The 20,268-nt window shown below is 39.1% G+C and overlaps 4 protein-coding genes across 8 annotated transcripts; all 4 read right to left on the reverse strand.

Annotated features, from left to right (window-relative positions):
* Positions 1-1,787: 1,787 nt before the first annotated feature.
* Positions 1,788-4,240, reverse strand: LOC110754706 (Tetratricopeptide repeat (TPR)-like superfamily protein). The gene has a single exon (XM_021955806.2). It carries the CDS (start codon positions 4,074-4,076, stop codon positions 1,797-1,799), a length of 2,280 nt encoding a protein of 759 aa, XP_021811498.2. The 5' UTR covers positions 4,077-4,240; the 3' UTR covers positions 1,788-1,796.
* A 146-nt stretch (positions 4,241-4,386) lies between these two features.
* On the reverse strand, positions 4,387-8,379 carry GAUT3 (galacturonosyltransferase 3). 4 transcript variants are annotated; one of them, XM_021955813.2, is made up of 9 exons: positions 8,221-8,379; positions 7,897-7,949; positions 7,719-7,779; positions 6,924-6,974; positions 6,710-6,821; positions 6,407-6,544; positions 5,984-6,318; positions 4,943-5,888; positions 4,387-4,761 (listed from the first exon to the last, which is right to left on the reverse strand). In XM_021955813.2, exons 2-9 carry the CDS (start codon positions 7,907-7,909, stop codon positions 4,486-4,488), a joined length of 1,932 nt encoding a protein of 643 aa, XP_021811505.1. In that variant the 5' UTR covers positions 7,910-7,949; positions 8,221-8,379; the 3' UTR covers positions 4,387-4,485. The 4 variants fall into 4 exon arrangements, with proteins under 4 accessions (XP_021811505.1, XP_021811504.1, XP_021811503.1 ...); XM_021955812.2 differs by having other exon boundaries at positions 6,407-6,589; XM_021955811.2 differs by having other exon boundaries at positions 6,710-6,847.
* Positions 8,380-8,779: 400 nt separating this feature from the next.
* KIN3 (Protein kinase superfamily protein) lies at positions 8,780-12,503 on the reverse strand. The gene is made up of 6 exons (XM_021955772.2): positions 12,004-12,503; positions 11,280-11,611; positions 10,555-10,690; positions 10,210-10,352; positions 9,672-9,795; positions 8,780-9,575 (listed from the first exon to the last, which is right to left on the reverse strand). Exons 1-6 carry the CDS (start codon positions 12,068-12,070, stop codon positions 9,127-9,129), a joined length of 1,251 nt encoding a protein of 416 aa, XP_021811464.2. The 5' UTR covers positions 12,071-12,503; the 3' UTR covers positions 8,780-9,126.
* Positions 12,504-13,615: 1,112 nt separating this feature from the next.
* LOC110754672 (uncharacterized) lies at positions 13,616-19,983 on the reverse strand. Of its 2 annotated transcripts, none has more exons than XM_088245045.1 (9): positions 19,422-19,983; positions 18,767-18,812; positions 18,598-18,676; positions 18,457-18,502; positions 18,272-18,370; positions 16,035-16,103; positions 15,609-15,954; positions 15,314-15,468; positions 13,616-15,010 (listed from the first exon to the last, which is right to left on the reverse strand). In XM_088245045.1, exons 1-9 carry the CDS (start codon positions 19,896-19,898, stop codon positions 14,003-14,005), a joined length of 2,325 nt encoding a protein of 774 aa, XP_088101171.1. In that variant the 5' UTR covers positions 19,899-19,983; the 3' UTR covers positions 13,616-14,002. The 2 variants fall into 2 exon arrangements, with proteins under 2 accessions (XP_088101171.1, XP_021811463.2); XM_021955771.2 differs by having other exon boundaries at positions 18,598-18,679; positions 19,422-19,982.
* Positions 19,984-20,268: the final 285 nt, after the last annotated feature.

A 20,268-nucleotide genomic window follows, 5' to 3' on the forward strand; every position in this document is an offset into this window, starting at 1 on the left:
GTGGCGTTGGAGTGGCTAGTGGTGGGGAGGGGGAGAGTTGGTTTTCACTGAATTTTGTGATTAGATTAATTTTTTTATATTAATTTTTAAAAGTTTACTCACATGCCATGTGTCATGTCTTAAACAGTTAGATTATTTGAACAGTTTAAATATTGTGAAATGCAAGTAAATGCACAAGAACTAAATGTAGAGGCTCTAGACTTGGTATTCGTGTCATGTTTGCAATGTTCGTGTCGTGTTTGCGTCAACCCGCTTTTCTTAACGGATTGACACGACATGACACGATAAAAAAACAGGTGGAAAATATCAAACACGAACACGACCTGCTACAATTCGTGAATCTCACGACACAACCCGTTCCAACCATTAAGAAAATAAACTTTTTAATAAAAATTTAAAAAACCTATATTTTTTTAACAAATTTTAAATGCAAACAGTTCGTTCATGCCCAAAAAATATGTGTCATTCCAAACAAATATCATTCCCAAATAATACATGCTGAAAAAATAATTATCATTCCAAACGAATTATGTGTTTGGTGGACCTAGCTGTAGTATTGTTCTTATCTTTGTGTCCTCAAACTTCAACTTTTTATATATGACTTCTGTGTTTGCAGTGGCCTTGTTATATGAAAGTGGTTTCTTCTTCAAATGAAGAATGAACAAATTTTTGGGTTGCAAGAAGAAGGATAGATCTTGAAAAACATTCGTACCTTGAGAGAGGATATGGCAAGGGAAGATCTTGAAAGATAGAGAGAGGAGAGATTGCAAGAAGAAGGAGAAGATGAGGACTTGAGAGAGAGAGAGAGAGAGTTGCAGAGAGGAGGAGACTCCCAGACTCAGACGACGCGGAATGAAGAGATGCAGGGTTAGGAAGGTTTTTTTTTTAGAATTGAAAATTACAAAATTAACCCCGCTTAACGGGTTGGTTCGTGTATTTGCGAATGAACATTGAAATGACCCGATAGCTTAACGGGTGGCTAACGGGTCAACACGATATTAACATGACACGATAACTCAAACCCGAATACTAAATTTTTTGTGTGAATTCGTGTCGTATTAACGGGTCATGTACAATATTGCCAGCTCTAAGAGACTCGGGATCCCTTTTTGTTATCTATTTATACGATGGAAAAATACTAATTAAAGATTTGAGATTGAAAAATACTAATACTAAAGATAATGTAAGTGAAGAGCACAAGAGGTGAAAATAACAACACTCATCTCCAAAACCAACAAGGGGCAATCAATCATTTAAGTGAAGTAGCCCCTAATTAATTGTGATAACAACAGTCAATCAGTGCTTGCTGGAGTGATTCTATGCTTTTTGACAACGAGGGGGCGACATTGATAAATTGTACAACTGAACTAATAATATCAAATGCATCTGGGTGGCACCACAGTAAAACTACCCCCCCCCCAATAGTTCCACTCAGGTTCAAAAAATTAGAAAACAATCTTTGGGTGTGAATGACAAAAAAAAAAAGACTAATAACATCAAATGCCAAGCCCAAGCCCAACTAATTAATAATACTTACTTTCAAACAGCCCAAGCCCAACTCATTAATAATAGTAGTATTTTTAGGTTGGTAATTGTTTTCAATTTTCAATTTTGATTATTTTCGTCAATTTCTAGTGTTACGAGCCTGATAGTCATTGGGGGTGGGTGTCGATGGATAACACGGCTATGAATATGTAAATTTCTTGTATATACTCTTTGTAAATGGAGTTTCGAAGTCCACGAGATTGGCTTTGAAGTCTCGTTTTCCTTTTTCTTAAGAGCAAAAATAAATAAAGTTATTCAATTAAATCCAAGTCATCAACAATATTCCTCTTTTCAGCCTTCATACAAGCATGCAACAGTTGAAGCATAGAGTGTGTATTTCCATCATGAGCTGGTGAATGATCTCCAGCAACAAATCTACATGCCTTGTGACCAACATGCACTAAGCTGTAGCCAGCCACAACCCTAACCCCTCTTTCCTTCAACAAGCTTCTCATACTTGCAGCATCAACCCACAACCCGCTTGCTGCATAAATACTTGATGCCTGTAAATACCCGGCTGAGTTTCCAGGCTCCAACTCAAGGACATGAGAGGCAGCTTCTAGACCAACTTCGCTGTTCCTATAGCTTCTACAAGCACTCAATAGTGCACCCCAAGCATTGCTTGCCCGGGCAGCCGCCTTCAAATCTTGCGGAATTTTTTTGATAAACTCCATTGCCATTACAAGCTTCCCCGCTCGACCCAACATGTCAACTACGCAAGTGTAATGTTCCAATCTTGGTTCAACTCCATGATCCTGAGCCATTGAGTTGAACAAGGAAACACCCTCTTCAACCAAGCCTCCATGGCTACAGGCAGATAGCACAGAAAGAATGGTCACTGCATTGGGCTTCAAACCATACAGCTTCATTTCGGCAAGCAAAGCTAAGGCTTCATGGCCAAGACCGTTCATTCCATATGCTGCTATCATGGCACTCCATGACACACTGTTTTTTTCAAGAATTTGTCCAAAGGCCTTTCTTGATTCTCCTATTGCCCCACATTTCGAGTACATGTCAACAATTGCAGTGCCAACGGCTACTTCTGCTGACAAACCTGTTCTAATAGCAATTCCATGCGCCCATTTTGACCTCTTCAATTCAGCTGAAGCTGAACAAGCCTCAAAAAGATTTATAATGGTGATCTCATTGGGTTTCTGATCTTGTGCCTGCAACTGCATCATCTCATGGAAGACGGTAATTGCTTCCTCAGGTCTACCACAACTGGCAAACCCTGAAATCATGGTGCTCCATGAAACCACATCTCTTTTCTTCATCCCATTAAAAAGTTTCCAGGCAAGGTCAACATCATTGCACTTTGCATAAGTATCAATGAGAGAATTCAGGAGTAATTCATTTGATACGTATCCCCGCCTGATTGTTACACAGTGCACGGACTTGCAATGAAACATGTGCAAATGCTTGCATGTTTGAAGAACATTCACAAGTGTCACTTCATCTGCCTCAATTCCTTCCTTCCCCATAGAATAAAACAGTGTTAGGGCATCCAAATGCCTCTCATTAAAGACAAATCCCGTCAAAATGGAATTCCATGAGACTCTATTTCTTCGTGGCATCGCGTCAAAAACTTTAAAGGCAGAATCTGCATCCTGACACTTGGAATACATATCAATTAAAGAGTTTCCAACAAACAGATCACAATCTAAACCTCTATAGATTACCAACCCATGGACCGATGTTCCCATGGTCAAGTCCTTCAAATGAGTGCATGCTTTAAGAATGCTGACCATACATAAACCATCTGGCTCAATACCACGCTCATATACCATCTTTTGGAACATCAGCATCCCAATCTGAGCTTCCTCACAATGCACAAAACCACCAATCATCACACTCCAAGAGATGACATCTTTGTCACGCATTTCATCAAACAATTTCTGCGCACTGTCCATGTCAGCTTCTTCTGCATACAGACTCAACAAAGAGTTTTGAACTGAAGATACAGAACAAAACCCCCCTCGAATCACGTAACCATGTACTATCAGACCCTCATACTTAGCTCGAAGGCGACGGCAAGCTTGAATTACAAGCACCAAAGTAGAAGTATTAGGTTGAAACCCATCAGCACAAACCCTAGCCTTGTTAAACCACCACAACCCTTGTACTAAATCACCCCCATCAAGGTACCCATAAGCCAATATATTCCAAGAAACTCCATCTCTGCTCCTCATACAGTTAAAAACACCCAATGCAGAATCTAGGTCCCCTGTTTTGATGTAATAGTCCATGGTGGAATTACCAATGGAAGTGTAGGATTCAAATCCATTCTTGATCAAACATCCATGTACTGACTTTCCATAGGTACGAGAGAGAAGATTTGAACATGCTTTGAGAATAGGAGGGAAGGCTGAAGGGTCTGCTAGTTGAAATCCAGCTTTCTTGATTTCATGGTAGTGGCAGAGCAGGTCTTGCCATTTTCCATTAGATGATAACTCTTTGAGCCTCGAATTGCAATTAGAAACACTCAAGTGATTGCTTCGGAAACGCATTTCCAATATGCCGCACATACGCATATGCTATTATCATGGACTCTTATTGTAAATTGTAATAAAGTTTGATATTTGTAGAGTTCGAGTATAGTATTAATAAATAAATACACATTTTATAACATAAATGAATTAGCAACATCAGTGGCAGTCGCAGGGAAGAATTTCTCCTTAGTTGACAAGTGTTTTTGAGCAAAATACACACACTCCTCTGGGTAAAAAATTCAGTCCAATTCTTTTTCTCATAAAGGTTTTCGGCAATTTTTCCGAATTGTAACTTGGGAGAAATCTTTTGCAGAAACGTCCTGTTCTCTTCCTGGACGCATAACAACATCTCTGATAGAAATAAAGAATTTTGAATTTCCATTTCTTCTTTGGACAACAAATTTTACAAGAGCATGTGTGTTTGAAGGGGGAGGGGGTGTTTAGTTTTCTTCTATTCACTGATGCTACAAAGTCGAAGATAAGGGTTATCAAACATTACATATTTTGACCAGTATGCCTTGTACTTTGAAATAGCTAAATCTAGCCATGGCTTGTAGTTTCCATTGTAATGTATAACAGCTGCATTCTCTATTGCCGTTTGATTGAGGGCTGGGTCGTAGCCGAGTCCCAACGCATGCCAGCCCCGATCCAGTGGATGGGTCAGGTTATAAAAGGTTATCAGTCCTGGTGGCAATGTACCAAGCTTCCAAAGAGTTCTATCCTCATTCTGCAAAACAGTTATTCCATCATCATTCGCCATAAAATTTGAACACACCTAGCTTACATAATAAAACAGGCATAAAGTTTAAAAAAAAAAAAAAAATTAAGCAACCAACAAGAATATGTAATATGAGTTGAGAATAAAAAAATGGGGATCAAGGGAAGAAATGAATGTAATGAAACTTTACCATGTCTTGCCAACGATGATATATTCCAGTGATGTTTCGCTTCCTCCACTCCTTCAAGTCAAAGATATTCATGCCGAATGCCCAGCCACAAGCATTTGGATCGAAATTTGCATAGATTATTGGATTTGAGAAGTTGAGATATTTATCATACCGATGGAAGCTCTCTTTACAGGTCTCCACTGCACCATTTACCATCCCTTGAAGATCAATAGACCAAAGAGGTGTCAAATCCTTCTGAACTACAATATCATCATCCAAAAATAGGATCTTGTCCAACTTTGGGTAAACATCAGGAAGGTAGAATCTGAGATGATTCAGCAGGGACAAGTATTTTGGATTCCGATATTTGAGATGATCAGAACCCAGAGAGAGAGATGAAGGATGATTTGCCTTGAAATAATATTCTTGAAGTCTGGCAGATTCAAGTTGACGGAGAACAGAACACGAAGAAGAATTCAGCCACTTGAAATCATCAATGTTTTCAACCTGGATTGTTGCTCCTACAGGAGGGTTGACAAGAAACCACATTCTCATAGCAGCATAATTTAGTTTATCGGTGACTACATGGAAAACATGCTTGTTGGGTTCCTTTGCATGCAGCACGGTAGAATTAACAACCACTGATGTCGCTAGAACATTATCGGAAAAGATGGCATAGTGATAGAGAGAAGGATCCTGAAGCTTTTCTTTGTTTACATCCTCTCTACTATGATAACCCAGCAAGAAATAGTCGGAGGCAAGTTGTAGAGGAAGGCAATGTAACGGTTTAGGGACTGTTTTTGCGGCAAGCTGAGTCAAGAATGCACTCTTTTTCTTCAGATCACTTACATTCTCTTCAGTTGACTGAAGCATGGCTCTTAGCTTCCTTTCCACAGTGAGGCAGTCATATAATTTGTCCTTTGCTATAGAGAGAACGCGACCCATTGATTTTGCTCGGTTAAGTGCACTGGTAAAAGGAAAAATAAAATAAATAAAAAACTAAGCATGAAAAATCAAGACCGACCCTGGTAAGCTTGCAACCAGATAAAGAATAGCCAAAACCTCGAATGAAGCTCAACATCAGAAGTCGCTTCTCCGATAGCATGCTGACTAAGTTTAGAGTGTTTCATGAGAGAATTATAAAGATCGCTTTCATTCTTAGACTTGGCAATGTTTGCGTAAGCTTTGGCCATTATAATCTGATCCAGCATAAGTTTCAAGGTTGAATCAGAATTTGGGCTTTCATAATCACTTCGCCATATGCTGTACTTTCCCTTGACAATGGGGTCAAAGCCTTTTGATCGTTCAATTGCTGCTGCTGCCATCTGGTTATTAGCTTCTTTATCTTTTCCTATCAACTCTGCAGTCCGAAGATTCCTCCTTTCTTGCCGCATTTCCTAACAGGCCAGGAAAACCATCAAAACCCCAACCCAACAGAACAAAACGATTATAGTGAAGTAAAATAAGAAGCATTTGACAATTCACCCGCCGCTTGAGCTTCACTGGGCTCATTGATGATAGACGAGAATATGGGAGTTCACCTTCTCCAGCTTGATGATCATCTGGAGGGTGCTCAGTCTTCTCTTCAAAGGTCATTCCAGATTGAAATGGATCCTCAACCATCTGGAAATTAGCACTAACTAGTAAATCTCCTGTCAATGTTTCTATCTACAAAATACAACTCCAATCCAGTTGAGCTAAAACAAATAGAAATATTAAAGGTTGTGAAAGATCTATCTACGTGGCATTCATTGCCTCCAATATGAAAGGAAACTGAATATCCAATACCTGAAAACTCTTTGGATGGTCATGCCTTCCATCAATAGGATTTTCCAAGACCCAGGAAGCAGAAAGATCCCCCATTTTAACCCTACTGCTCCGCACAGCTCCAAGATTGTTGCTGTATGTCGCAATTATGTCAATATTCTGTGTGGAATACGATAAACATAAGCACCAATGTTATCTACTCTGAACAAAAAGAAAAGTACCCATAACCAAATACCTTTTCATCTGGAAGAGTGCTGGCTCCAATGACAGAAGATACACCTTCTTCCTGTTCAGTCAGCATTTGACCATATAGTAAAGATTTTGCAATATGATACGTTGTTTACATAAAAGCCATTTCAATTAAAGATAAAGATGAACATATGAAGGAAGGGTTTGTGGGTGTCTGTCAAAGATACATATCCCTTCAGCAATTAATCAACTCTATTACCACCTATCATATGAATTCTATCAATCATTTATATAGCTCCACAGGTATCATGTTCTCTTCCCCTGTTCATCACTCTCTCCCTCTCTTCCCGTCCCCTACTCTCCCTCCCTCTCTCATATAGCGATCAGTGAGGGAACTTAAATGATTGAAGATCAAAATACAACTCTATTGGAACTATTCCCTCCGGTATAATGCATTTCCTTAGATCATCAAGAAGAATGGCAAAGGATATAATATACTAAATATTTAGTCATCTATATTACTAAGTCTGAACTTACTCATGCAGAAACTATAATTGCTAACTTAGGTTCTGTTCTGTAATTCGTTGCTCAGGTATTCTGGACTTCAACATTTTCGAAGTACCCTTTTCAAACCTATCTTGAATAAAGATAATAAATCAACTGCTACAAGCATGCTGATGAAAAGGAAACGTACACAACCCCATGTAAAGATATCAAAGGGATACCAAATCACAAACAACTAAAGAAGTGTGTCTCTTACAGGTTGCATAACTATAATAGCATCACCACAAGTGCATAGTTACTAAAATTAACATCAAATTTCAAAAGATGGGATGAGAACCTTGCTGTCTTGGCATTGCTCGCAATCACACAACGGTTGATATTTACTGATATCTCTTCGACTGAAATAAATGCATATGAAAGGAAATCACCAACAGCAATCAAAACGATGAGAGAGTAACGAATTGGATAAAATCAAAAGAAGCAAATCTGAAAATCAGGAACAAAAAGGATCATACCTTGCTGAAGCATCAGATATATCTGCTCCAACTAGAACACAGTGTAAAGCAACCTGAATGAATAGATACATCAAAGGCAGAATTTAATACCGAATCTGAAATTAACTGATACAGAGCCAGATCAATACAGCATTAACTACCAAAGTAAGATTAGAATTAATCAATCTGCATAAAACCCTAGAAAACCACAACGACAGCCCCAAAGAGCACGCAATGCATAGACAGGGTCAAAGCAATTTAGAAGCGCGATCCAATTCCAAGCAGAATCGTCGTGAACGGACCGTTGAGAGGGAATGAAAAAAGAAGAGAAAGTAAATTGTTTACCAATGAGATGCAGAGGACAAGCAGACGAACTTCCATTGCCGATGTACAGAGGAGAGAGAGAGAGAGAGAGAGAGAGAGAGAGAGAGAGAGAGTGAGAATCGCTTCTATTTCTGAATTTCCGATTCATTACGACGACATGGTCGTTCCCCCTTTTTTTTTTCTTTTTCCTTCTTACAAAAACGACATGTCATAAAGAGGTCCGCGTTAAACAGTCGAACGACATGGCCATATTGGAGCCTTCCTCAAAGTCATAACTTCTTCATGGCACGTTATGTTTGGGAGGGAGTGTTTCTAGACTTGCTAAAAGCACTTTTTCACAATCAAAAGTATTTTTGACTGCATTGACAGACCTATTTAAAAGTGTGTATAAAAGCATAAAAGAGCTTTCTACATAAGCACCTGAATTTCTAACAAATTTCCACGATCTTTTAATAAAATTGCTTATGAGCACTGATTTACAGATACATTTACATGATTATTCAATTACTGTGATAAATTTACCCTTGCAGAGGTAAAAATGCTCAAGGAATTTCTTCAGCTTTGCTTTTGATATACAAAATAATTGTAAATTTGTTCATTTCATTTCATTACAAACTTACAAAAGTAAAAGGTAACCTGACAATCAATGAATTGATAGCAAAATGGAGGGGTTTGGGTTGTGGTGGCATGTAACTATAAATTTTGCCGCCTGAAAATTCATAACTAATGGCTCTACTAAACAAGTTTCCAGGCTCTCAAATCACCAAAGCTACACAATAATTACACTTTCACTGCTAACAAAAACATACCCAGTTCAATACAACAACAAACTCATTCTAACCTCCCATTAATGAAGAAATGGGAACTTTTTGACATGATCTTGCCTAAGGAAAGGTCTGCGCTTGCTTGACAGCAGTCGGATCAGAGTTACCGCACTCGAGGCGACTGTTGGTAGGTTTGATTCCCATCCAGCCTGGGGTGAAGCGGCGAGCGATGATGCAGCGGCTTCTGGCCTTGTCGATGAGCCATAGGATGAGTTAAACGGGGCCTAGGCTCCCTTGAATGTTCATTGGCAGATTCAATCCGTTCCAATGTCTCCACAACATCCTTCATTGATGGCCGGTTTTTCTGTTCAGATTCAATGCACTTTAGAGCAAGCTGAGAAATTCGGAATGCAGCTTTGACAGGATATTTTCCCTCCAACCGGGGGTCCATAATTCCTTTCAATTTTCTTTTATCTGATAGGAATGGCTTTATCCAGTCCACTAAATTATGTTTCCCACTCGGACGATTTGTATCAAGTGCACGCAAGCCTGTCAACATCTCGACCAGAACAACACCAAAACCATACACATCGCTCTTCACATACAAATGCCCTGTTCAATCAAACATGATATGAAGAATGTCATGGAATTAACTTGAATTTGGCCAAACCAAGGAGCCCACAAATTCAACAGGTTACATAGAATTACCTGTGGCAACATACTCAGGAGCAGCATAACCATATGTACCCATAACTCGTGTTGTCACGTGCGATTGACTAGCTGAAGGACCCATTTTTGCCAAGCCAAAGTCGGATATCTTGGCAGTATATGACTGCAATACAACAAAAAGTTAAAAAAAAGCAAAAACAAGTTTAATTTGTCAGTCGATAAGCAACTTCTGAGTTTCTTTTTTTATATAATTTAGTCAGTATTTTCTAACCAAGCTTCAAACTTAAAAGCTACCGTGAAACCGAACCTCATGATTTATCAATTGAGCTAAAGCCTAAGAGTATCATTACTAATTTTTTCCTTTTTTGATTTTGTAAGAGTATAATTATTTGAATTACACATGATTTTATTCATAATAATGATTTGATGTTTCTTTCACCAGCATGATATGGTGGACAAGAATGAGATAGGTTGCACAGGAAGTGGTTGAAAACATGCCAAGGAAATGAGTACTATAAGATATCTGCCGTCATTAGCTTAGTTCTCGATAACTGTTCATAATCAAATAGAAGTTTACCCCATCAAGTAGTATGTTTGAAGCTTTGAAATCTCTATAGATTACTTGCTTCTCTGATGTATGCAAAAAAGCCAAGCCTCGAGCTGCTCCTATTGCAATTTTAAGCCGTATATCCCACAGAAGTGGCTGAACAGCTGAGCCCCCTGCAGAAGTAAAAAGACCATGAAGTGTAAGGCAAAGGCAAAAAACGAACTTGATGTGTTTCAAAAACATATGAAGAACTTGCTGATTTGAAAAACGTATGACAAACTTGCATCACTTGTAAACACCCATATGCCTGCACACAGGGAAATGCTTGCATGTATACCCAGTTATGTCAAAACTTATTTATGCTTCTTTTCTTACTTCCAAATAGATGGTTTTCCAAGCTACCCTTTTGCATGAACTCATACACGAGCAGCAGCTCCGTGTCCTCCAAACAGTATCCCAATAGCTTTACAAGATTAGGATGAGATAGTCGCCCTAAGAAATTCACCTCTGACTGCACCAAAAAATAACAATCAGATAAGCACACAATGTGTAAACTAAATTGACTTGATACACTGTTTACAAACTTTATACTTTTAGAAAACTGGTCAAATACACGAGAAATCCTCCAAATGTACAATTTATGTATGTGTGCAATGGATGAGAGAGAGAGAGAGAGAGAGAGAGAGAGAGATCAGGGCTTGAGTTGAGGGGTTTGGAATAAAAGAACTCTAGCGACTTGGCCCTTTTTTATTCAACTAGAATCCACAATATCATCAAATTGTTTTATCACTCTGAACTCTATATCTCCCTTAAGTTGTTGTGGACTCAGGGCACCAGCTGGATAAACCAATCGGCACTCCACCCTCCTAAATAAGCAGTGGATACCACAGCAATCGAAGTTTCAAAGATAGTTAACTAATTCACAGTTTAACTTTCGTCTACAAGATTCTAACATCTCAAAACAATATTTTCCAATTTGGATTAACCTATCTAAAGGGTCATTTAAAATTAAGCTTAGAGGTAACAAGCTAAACTGCTAAGACAAAAACAATTGAACGTCACCAATTATATTAATTATTTCCCAAGTCGAGTTAAATTACCTGCCATTCCTCAAACCCTTGCAAGCTCTCAGAACTCAACTTTTTCACAGCAATCACTGTGGTTTTTCCAGACTTGGTTGGTGCCTTTTCATCAAGCCAACCTTTGAAGACCATCCCAAAGCCTCCCTCCCCAAGAACTGTATCTGATCTGAAGTTTCTGGTTGCAGCCTTCAATTCTAAATAACTGAACATCCTCAAGTTTGGGGTGGGTAAGATCTGCCCATGTGGACTGGCCTCATCGCCACTTGCTGCTGAGAACTGGCTATTCCGAGATATAGTACTCCCCCCTGAAGATGTGGTGTTACTGGTTGTCTGAGATATGTTAATGACCCCTGAAGAAGAAACAGTATAAAGTTAGAAATGACACTCACATGAAAAAGAATGAACTTTTTTTTTCTTTTCGTCATGTAGCAAGTCACAAGAATATCAACTTTCACTTGACATCCAAGAAATTCCAAGAGAAACAAAATCTAGTAACTTGAATAATGAACCAGATCAGAATATTCATTATTCAATTACTGGTCAAAACATAGTTCAGAAACATAATTTTGCATTTGAAAAGAAGGAACTTTGGCATGAAGTTTGGATTTCAATTGATCATAGGCATTGCTCAAAATCTAATAAGAGAAAAATCAAATTCAACAAAACCCAAATGAAAATTTGACGAGTTAATGGAATCTGGTGAACGACAAGAACAAATCATCAAAATTTACTTGTGGGCTACCTGTAGTGAGATCACCAGTAGTTACTGGCGTTGGGTTCCCAGCTGGAGAACCCCAGCAAATCCCCATCTTTGTCTCTCTCTCTTTTCTCTTCTTGTTAGATGCTATGTGGACAAACAGATGAAGATGAAGAATTTGATGTGCCTAAACTGGTCCTTTTCTCCTTGTCTGTTCTTATCAACTATTCTATCTCCTTCAAGCTTCAACCACTAAATGGTTATTTCTCTTTCTCTCTCTTCCCTCTCTCCCTCCACTATCCAAAGAAAGAAAAGAAAACGGACAAACGAATAAATAAAAAACCTCCGACTTCGTTATGTCTGTGTTTTGTGTACTTCACCCAATTTAGCATCCAAAGGAAGGAAAAAATGAGAGCTTTCAGTCTTAAAGACCGATTCAATAAAAAAAAACACGGTTAAGAGGTCCCTGGGTAATGCAGAAAGCAGACTAAAATGGTGTTGTTTTTCTAAGTCAACTGCCGTGGCCTTGTGAATCAGTCAGTCAAGGAAACAATTTCCATTCAAAGAAAGCAACCAGAGAGAGAGTTGAAATTAATAAATTAATAAATATCCAAAGAGACATCTGACTGAAAAAAATAACTTAATTGTCGGTCACGCTATTATTATTAGTTAGTACGATTGTCCTAAACAAAGAGGTCTTTCTGTTCTGCCTGTAAATTCTTTTTAATGTATATCAAATCATCTTTTCACTGGAGAGCAGAAAACTTTTTCAAAATGCAATTTGGGTCAATGCGACTGACCATGGAGTGTTTGACTGACCTCCTGTTGTTAGCCATTGAACTTGACAACTTTCTTTCCTTCAAAGAGCCCAATTATCCAGCTCTCGAACTTACATTAGAAAGAACCAAACTTACCAAATTTTAGGTCCACTTTTTTCATTCTTAACCTTTGTCATTAAAATGTAAAACCTTGTCTTCATTTGCTGTTTTTTTGTTGGTATCTAGGAAGGAACCCACATGATCCAAGGTGACAGCTTGTCATAGATTAGCAATTTCTGATTTAAGATAGAAAAGAAGAATAAAGTTGTATTTTGCATCATGCTTTTGTTGACCAAGTCTCTCTCGAGAGCCACAACTCGCATGGTCCATCGTCCCCGGGCCCTCGTCATGGATCATGATCAAAAAGTCAAACCTGTGATAGACTTTTCAGTAACAAGACAATTTGGTACGACCCAAAGAAAGCAGACGGTTCTGGAAAAAGAGAAGGTAAAAATGTTGAGTCTCTGGTGTGTGTGAATCTAACCATGAATCCGTACAAGTGACCTAGTATAAAAGAGGATAAAAACTTAAACATCTTAGGTTCGAAATTGCATGAACAAACAACATTCGGATTTAGAGTTATACTAGCAACAATAGCTTACGTGAGTATTGATTGTAAAACCTACTTACATCAACAGTTTACAATCACACACGGCCAAAAGAAAAACATTAGTTTCATAGCTTGATGCGCCAATAAGTCGCCTGCATCCAAGCACATTTAAACTTTTCCAAAATGAAGTTGTATCATATGAGATAAGAGTGATTATATTACAAGTTGCAAGAACCATTCATGCGACTCATAGTGTCACCGTATAAAGCTATGAACACATTATCGGATCTCGAGCAAACTTTATTTCTTTAGACTAACAAAGATTTCAAATGTTACATTACATTACATCATCGGCAAGCAGAGATACACTCCTTGGACTAAACAAGGATTCTAAATGTAAAATAGCTATCGTACATCATCAGGAACGCATCTAAGCTAAATCATGGTTTCAATCGATACAAATGAAACCTTTCTTTTACTTGTGGACCTAAGAATTAGGATACATTAATCTGTACATGAACAAACCTACTCCTTTACAGTACTGTTAGGCGAGGCTTCGCTCCGCAATAAAGAGAGACCTATCATCTCATCACTAGGAGGAAGTGAATCACCACCATTCTATGGTTAACTTAATCAAAGGAGAATGGAAAATAGGAGGAAAAAAAATCAATTATTCTCAGAGCTGCAATGCTAAATCTGGCTGCGCTGAATCAGTCCGGCTAGAACTAGGTGAACCTGGGGACTGAAATCTGACGTTCAGATCTGGTGGAACTGAATCGGGTTTTTGTTGTGGTGACAATCCTGAATCAGGTTTCTGCTGTTGTGACAACCCTAGCAAAGACGGCCGGGGAGGAATCCCCAATGTCCGGGCTGCCAGTGCCTCTTTCACAGAATTTGGATATGAACCGGAAGAGTTTATCGTACCCAAATTTTCAGAAAACTTTGTTTCTTCTGAATTTAAGCTGGTTGACGCTGATGGTTGGATGAAGCTACTATTAGTCCTAGAGACTGTATCCAGCATTTGAGATGACTGGAAGTTAAAACCACCAGGCCTGGCCAATCCAACTAGCTTTCCCATCTGAGCAGGAACGTTTAATCCATATGTTCCATTAAATCCATTGATCCCAGGTTGGATTACAGAATTTTGATGGATCTGAAATGGAGGTCTTGGCCTAATTACACCAAGATTGCTGCTCATATTAAACCCAGTACGAGAGTTCGATCCTTCAACAGTTTCTGCTTTTCCAGTGAGGGGTTCAGGAGATTTATTAGCGGCTACGTGGGGTGATGAGGTAGCAGCAGCCAGAGGAGGAGGCCTGCTTATATGGCCTTCCAGCGCTGAAGGAACAGAAGGCACACGCTTTTCTGATGAGTTATGTCCTGAAGGCTTGTCTGATGATTTAACTCCGTTAGGCTCAACAGAGCAAGATGTAGCAGCAGAAGATGAATTTGCACGGATGGGAATGGCCTCTGATGAATATGGCTGCCCTAGTGAGGCTGAGGCCAATAGCAGTGGCCTATGTGGCACAACATCATTTTCTCCAACCCACCCAGGGCCAAACTTAACACCAGGGGGCAAAGACCTTTCAATCTTCTTTGCAGCAATGTTCCAAGCAACAGGTCCAAGATTTGCAGCAAATCGGGTCAGGCTCCTTGCATAACCATAGTCCGAGTGAAGCCCTACCTGATTCACATAAAAGACAAGTCAACAGACCACACAAAGTAAAGTCCGCGAAAGGTAGCAAAATATGAAATCGTCCACCAAAAGGCAGGAAGCAGGAAACTTCTGATTAATACAATAGGAAAGGAGGAAAAAAATTGTGAAACCATCCCAATGAAAATCTCTCACAGTGCCCCCTAAATATATCTAGGTATTCATACTAAGGTATCCTCCACCACTAATGTACATGGTCCTTATGCAAAGTTGTGACCAAATTCAGAAACACAAGTATAAACTTAGAGAATTGAACAACAGTTGTATACGTACAGCCATTAGCTGTTTCCTTTCTCCATCAAATGTAGTCAACACTGATGACTCTCGTCCACCAGCTGAAGGGTGAGATTGATTATATGTATTGCGCCTGTTCTCATCAAAAACAAATTGTTTTCTCCCAAGCTTCGAATTACCCCGCAACATGGTACCTGAGATAATTTTTTTTGGAAAAAGAGAACAGAACAGAACAGAAGACAGATTTAAATCAATAATCAAAGATCCATCAAGCCTGTTAAATGGATATATGTAGCAACACCATAATTGATAAACACAGAAAAGTAACTCAAACCTGTGAAGTCATCATTCCTCTCAAATTTGTTATCAGCTAACCAACTAGTATAAACATCATTATTTCGTGAACCATGGAATCGCCCAGATGAATCGGCTAAACCAGACTTGTCCAAAAAATGAGGTCCTTTTCTCAGATCATAATTCGCATTTTCTGCCCCAGTAGCAAGAGTGGCATCTGAGAACTCTGAACCAGCACGCTCCAAGGAAGGCCTGCCCAGTGGTTTTTTCAAATTTTTGGTCGGTGGTCTACCTCTTCTTACAACCTTGGGTCCTGGCTCATTATCATCACTATCTTGTCTCAAATTATCAAAATTCTTTTTTGCTAGCTCATGTATGGAGCGCGCCTGGAAAGAAGCCATCAAAGTTCAGACAACACATAGATAGCCTCAAATGAGATAAGAAAAAGAGCTGGATCTAACTGTACCTGCCGAAAATATATGGTATCTGGGGCATTGTACTGCATTGCATTGGAGCAGATTAAGAAGATATCACTCTGCAAAATCATAAATCAAATTTTAATTCTGATGAACCAAAGTTCTTGCAATATTGCAGAGCATCACTCCTTCACCAATGGCCTAATGCAATTCTATGGCTAATTTTTCAATAGTTAAAAACAAAATTACTCGATTCTCCAATGGCCTAATCCAAGTTCTATGCCTATTTTTCAACAGTAGAAAAAATTTGTAATGTAGTACTCTATTAAAAAATATATTTTAGAATAAAGCACATGCATCAGTGAATTCTTGGAACGTATAACTGTTAATCAAGTAGATTGCATAACATCGATACATGGTTAAATTTTTATGGGAGTTTCACTAAAATACCCAAAATGGGGGCTGAAATTATAAAAATACCCAACACCCAAAACACTTTATAAACATACCCAAAACCCATCATTACACACACTCAAAACCCATTTATAAACATACCCAAAACCCATCATTACACACATACCCAAAATCCATTTTGGGTATGTTTCTATGTTTAAATAGTGCTTGGGTATTTTTATAAATACATGTCTAGGATTGGGTATTTTTATAAATATCTAAATTTTTATTGCTTAAACTAAACAAGGAGTGAATTATATGCAGTCTATAACTGCAAAAGCAACATGGCGGTGGCCCAACTTTCAGGGTGGAAACATCTGCTAACCTCCTCCCTGAGCATCCTCCACAATACATCATCTATCACGCACTAAGAACAATATCTGTTTTTGACAAATGCAACAGAACATCTGATCTTTTTGCTTCAGGGGAGGCGATCACAATTACATTGTATCACTAAATTTCAGTGTTTAATCTCCTTTACATAACACTATGCATTCTGCTAAAAACAGCAAGTACGTGTTCCCAAGAACATCGCAACCAAATAATTTAAATTGAAGGTAGTCCATTAAGTAGGCAAGCAAAGGCGCTTAAGAGTTGTGGAAACAACAAATATTTTCCTTCACGCAACTTTCTCTATTAAGTCACTGAATGAAGACAAGGAGCCATTTAGAAAAAGATAAGTTGGTAGCCAAGGAAATCACTCTAGGTGACATTACTCTTCTTTTTTTTTTTTTTTTGGTCTGAAAATACTTCAATAAAAGGCGCAAAGACCGTCAGCAAAAGCAACAAGACAGAAAAACAAACAAGATGCAAGCAAACTAGGATAAAAAAGAGAGCCTAGAATAAAGCCTACACCCAAAGTAACCTAATCAAATTACTGAGCAGAGACCTCCACGGGAGGACAGGGAAGGCCGTCGGAGACCAAAACACCCACAAGAGACGGTGGTGGCCTTACAGCCCAACAATCCAGTTGCACCGCTCTAGCTCCAATCGCAGCTGCCTTATGAGCGGCGCGATTCAAATGCCTAGGCACCCAATTCCATCTAACGTCGCTAAAGAAGCTTGATAATTTGTCATACTCATCCAATAACGGTTTGACTGACCAAAGCCCATTATTTGAAGCCCCCCTTGTACCTTCCACAAGAACCTTAGAGTCCGTCTCTAGGATAATTTTTCTATACCCTTGACTGATTGCATACTTGATAGCACATAGGCCTGCAGCTGCCTCAGCGACCAAGGCTGCATTACTCTTATTAGGTACAACCATGTTAACAAGCCGAGAGTGAGCCACCCAAGTATATTTCACACTTCTGAACAGAATCTTCATTAACTCTCCCAAGTGAACTAAATTCTAGAACTGGACAGGAAAAGAAAAACACTCAATTCTAGAAGTTAATGCTCCCATTGAGCACTACAAATAGAAAGTACTTTATATTAACCTATTTGTGAACATTAAGACGAATTACCTACTCCGCTAATTATGTAACTTGCCAGAAAAATCAAATGACCAATGAAAAGGTAATAAGACTACAGCTTAAGTGTTTAACATTTAACTAACAACTAATCAAAAGACCTCAATTTTAGCAATACAAAATGCTTATGGCAGTGTTTTCAGAGAAGATTATTATGTGGATTCCTACTTACCACACCTTTTTAACCGTATTACACCAAATCTCTCATAATCAACCCACTGAACCAGCATGGCGAAAACACATCAAACACTGGTACAGGATAAGACCAAAAGCTGACTTGGGGATATAGATCATTCCACTATTATGAACAAAACAGATGATGCAAGGAGGATTTAAAGAAGATGAAATCAGTGTAAGCTGACCTCAAACTGTTCCAAGCTAGTATACACTCCACTAGTAAGTTTCTTCTTCACCGTCCCAAAATCCATAGGATGCTCTATTACTTCATGGTAGTCCGGAAGCTGCACAGCAGAGGAAAAGTTCACTATAAAAAGGGAATCTTGACAACAGTCCTGGATGTTAATGCGTCGCCATTATATAAACTAACCTCTTTGGGGTCCACTGGTTCAGAAAACACACCGTACGTGTCCTTCCTGAAATAATTAAAAAAACAAAGATCATCAAACAGGAAACTTAAAGGCCAGAACAAAGTAAGCAAAACACAAATTCAGAAACCCAAAAAACACACTTTTGAAGCCTGTCGAGAACGAACAGCAACAGCTTTTTATCAGGTAAAGGCGTAGAGGGTCCAAAATCCAACGCTGTCCCTGCTGCAAATGATTGCAAACTCATTGATGTCAAAAAAATAGCTTCCAAATGCAAATCCGAAATGAAAATTCTTTCCATTATGAGCAAACCTTGGAGGGCGCTTGAAGGGTTTGTAGCTGAAATTGTCTTCTCACCCTGCAAAAGTGAATTAAATTTAGTAACCCAAAACAGCACGGGAGCAGATGAACCAAATTTATTTCCATTGTGGGTGAGGAACCACTAGCAAAGTAGCTGTGAAAAGGCAAAGTAGCCAGGCATTCAAAGTGCCAAAAGGGGAAAATACAGTTACAAACTGTGAAATAATAAATTATAAAATTAAGAAAAGGAGAAAGGACAAATTTAAACTTTTAGCAGATATGACAGTCAAATCATTATTAGGCTTAGTAAATAAAAGATGAATTTAAGCTAGAGCTTAAAAATCCAGAAAATAAACACCAACAATTATGATCAGTTGAAAAAAATTCAAGAAAGTTATGTAGTTCTGCAAAATTCAAGACCGGAGGGAATTCCTAAAGACGGACCAGGTCAACCCATTTGCTAAGATTCTAGAAAAACCCAAGAAAAACATAGTTCAAAGGTGCGAAATTCAAGGAATATTTGAATTTCCAAATATAACGTCAACGTATATTTTTCCAGACCCCCAGAAAATGACCCGAAAAAAAACAGGGATTTTTGGCGCTTCGAACCCGCGAAATAAAATACCCCAAACGAAAATCCCACCATTTTAACCCAAAACTTCAATACCTTTTGAGGGTGAGCGAGCCCAGATCCATCGCCGATCGCATTGATTTTGCGCTTCTTATCGACCTCCGGCGCAGCGTTATCGCCATCGGCGTTGGACTCGGAGCCGCCAGAGTTCAAAGATGCGGAATTGGCCGACGATTTCTGATTGGGAGGCAATTTGAGGACGAGCTTGAGCTTTTTCTCGCGGCGCTTCCCGGCCGAAACGTCGTCGTCCTCGTCTTCGCCCTCGTCTTCGTCCTCGTTATCGTCGGGATTAGGGTTGCGGCGGGTGGATCGACGAACCGGAGCCTTGGCGGAGTCGGCAGGGGCAGTCCTGTAATTAGGGTTGGAATGAGGGGCAGAGTTGTTTTTGCGCTTCTGCTGCTGTTGTTGTTGTTGCTGCAGCTGCTGCTCTTGTTCTCTGAGAGTCCGTTTCTGAAGATCTAAAAGAGAGGGCCGTCCTTTCTTCTTCTTCTTCCTCTCCACTACCTTACCCATTTTTGGTGCCCTCTCTCTCTTCCCCTCTCTCTCTCTAGGGAGACAACAAACAGGGTGTTATTTTTTAAAAAAATTAAAAAAAAATTAAAAATTAAAACCAGTTTTTAGTTTATTTGTAATTTTTTTACTTTATTTATTTGTATTTGTATGTGCGCAATGACTTTTGGGACGGAGGGGCATGCGAGTCACGTGATTCTCACACGGCTTTCGCGTGGCGAGTCGACACGTGTTCCGGGGGATGCCAAACTACTCAAGTCGTGTCGGAACGAACCCGGTTCTAGCAACTGACTCGGGTTTTGTCTTTTATCTTCGACTGTCTACGAGGTTTTCTTCTTTTCTGTTTTTTCGGGTCGACACTGACTATGAGGTT

This window comes from Prunus avium, chromosome 8 (assembly GCF_965620075.1).
Source record: "Prunus avium chromosome 8, drPruAviu1.hap1.1, whole genome shotgun sequence".
In the NCBI taxonomy this organism is placed as follows: Eukaryota; Viridiplantae; Streptophyta; class Magnoliopsida; order Rosales; family Rosaceae; genus Prunus; species Prunus avium.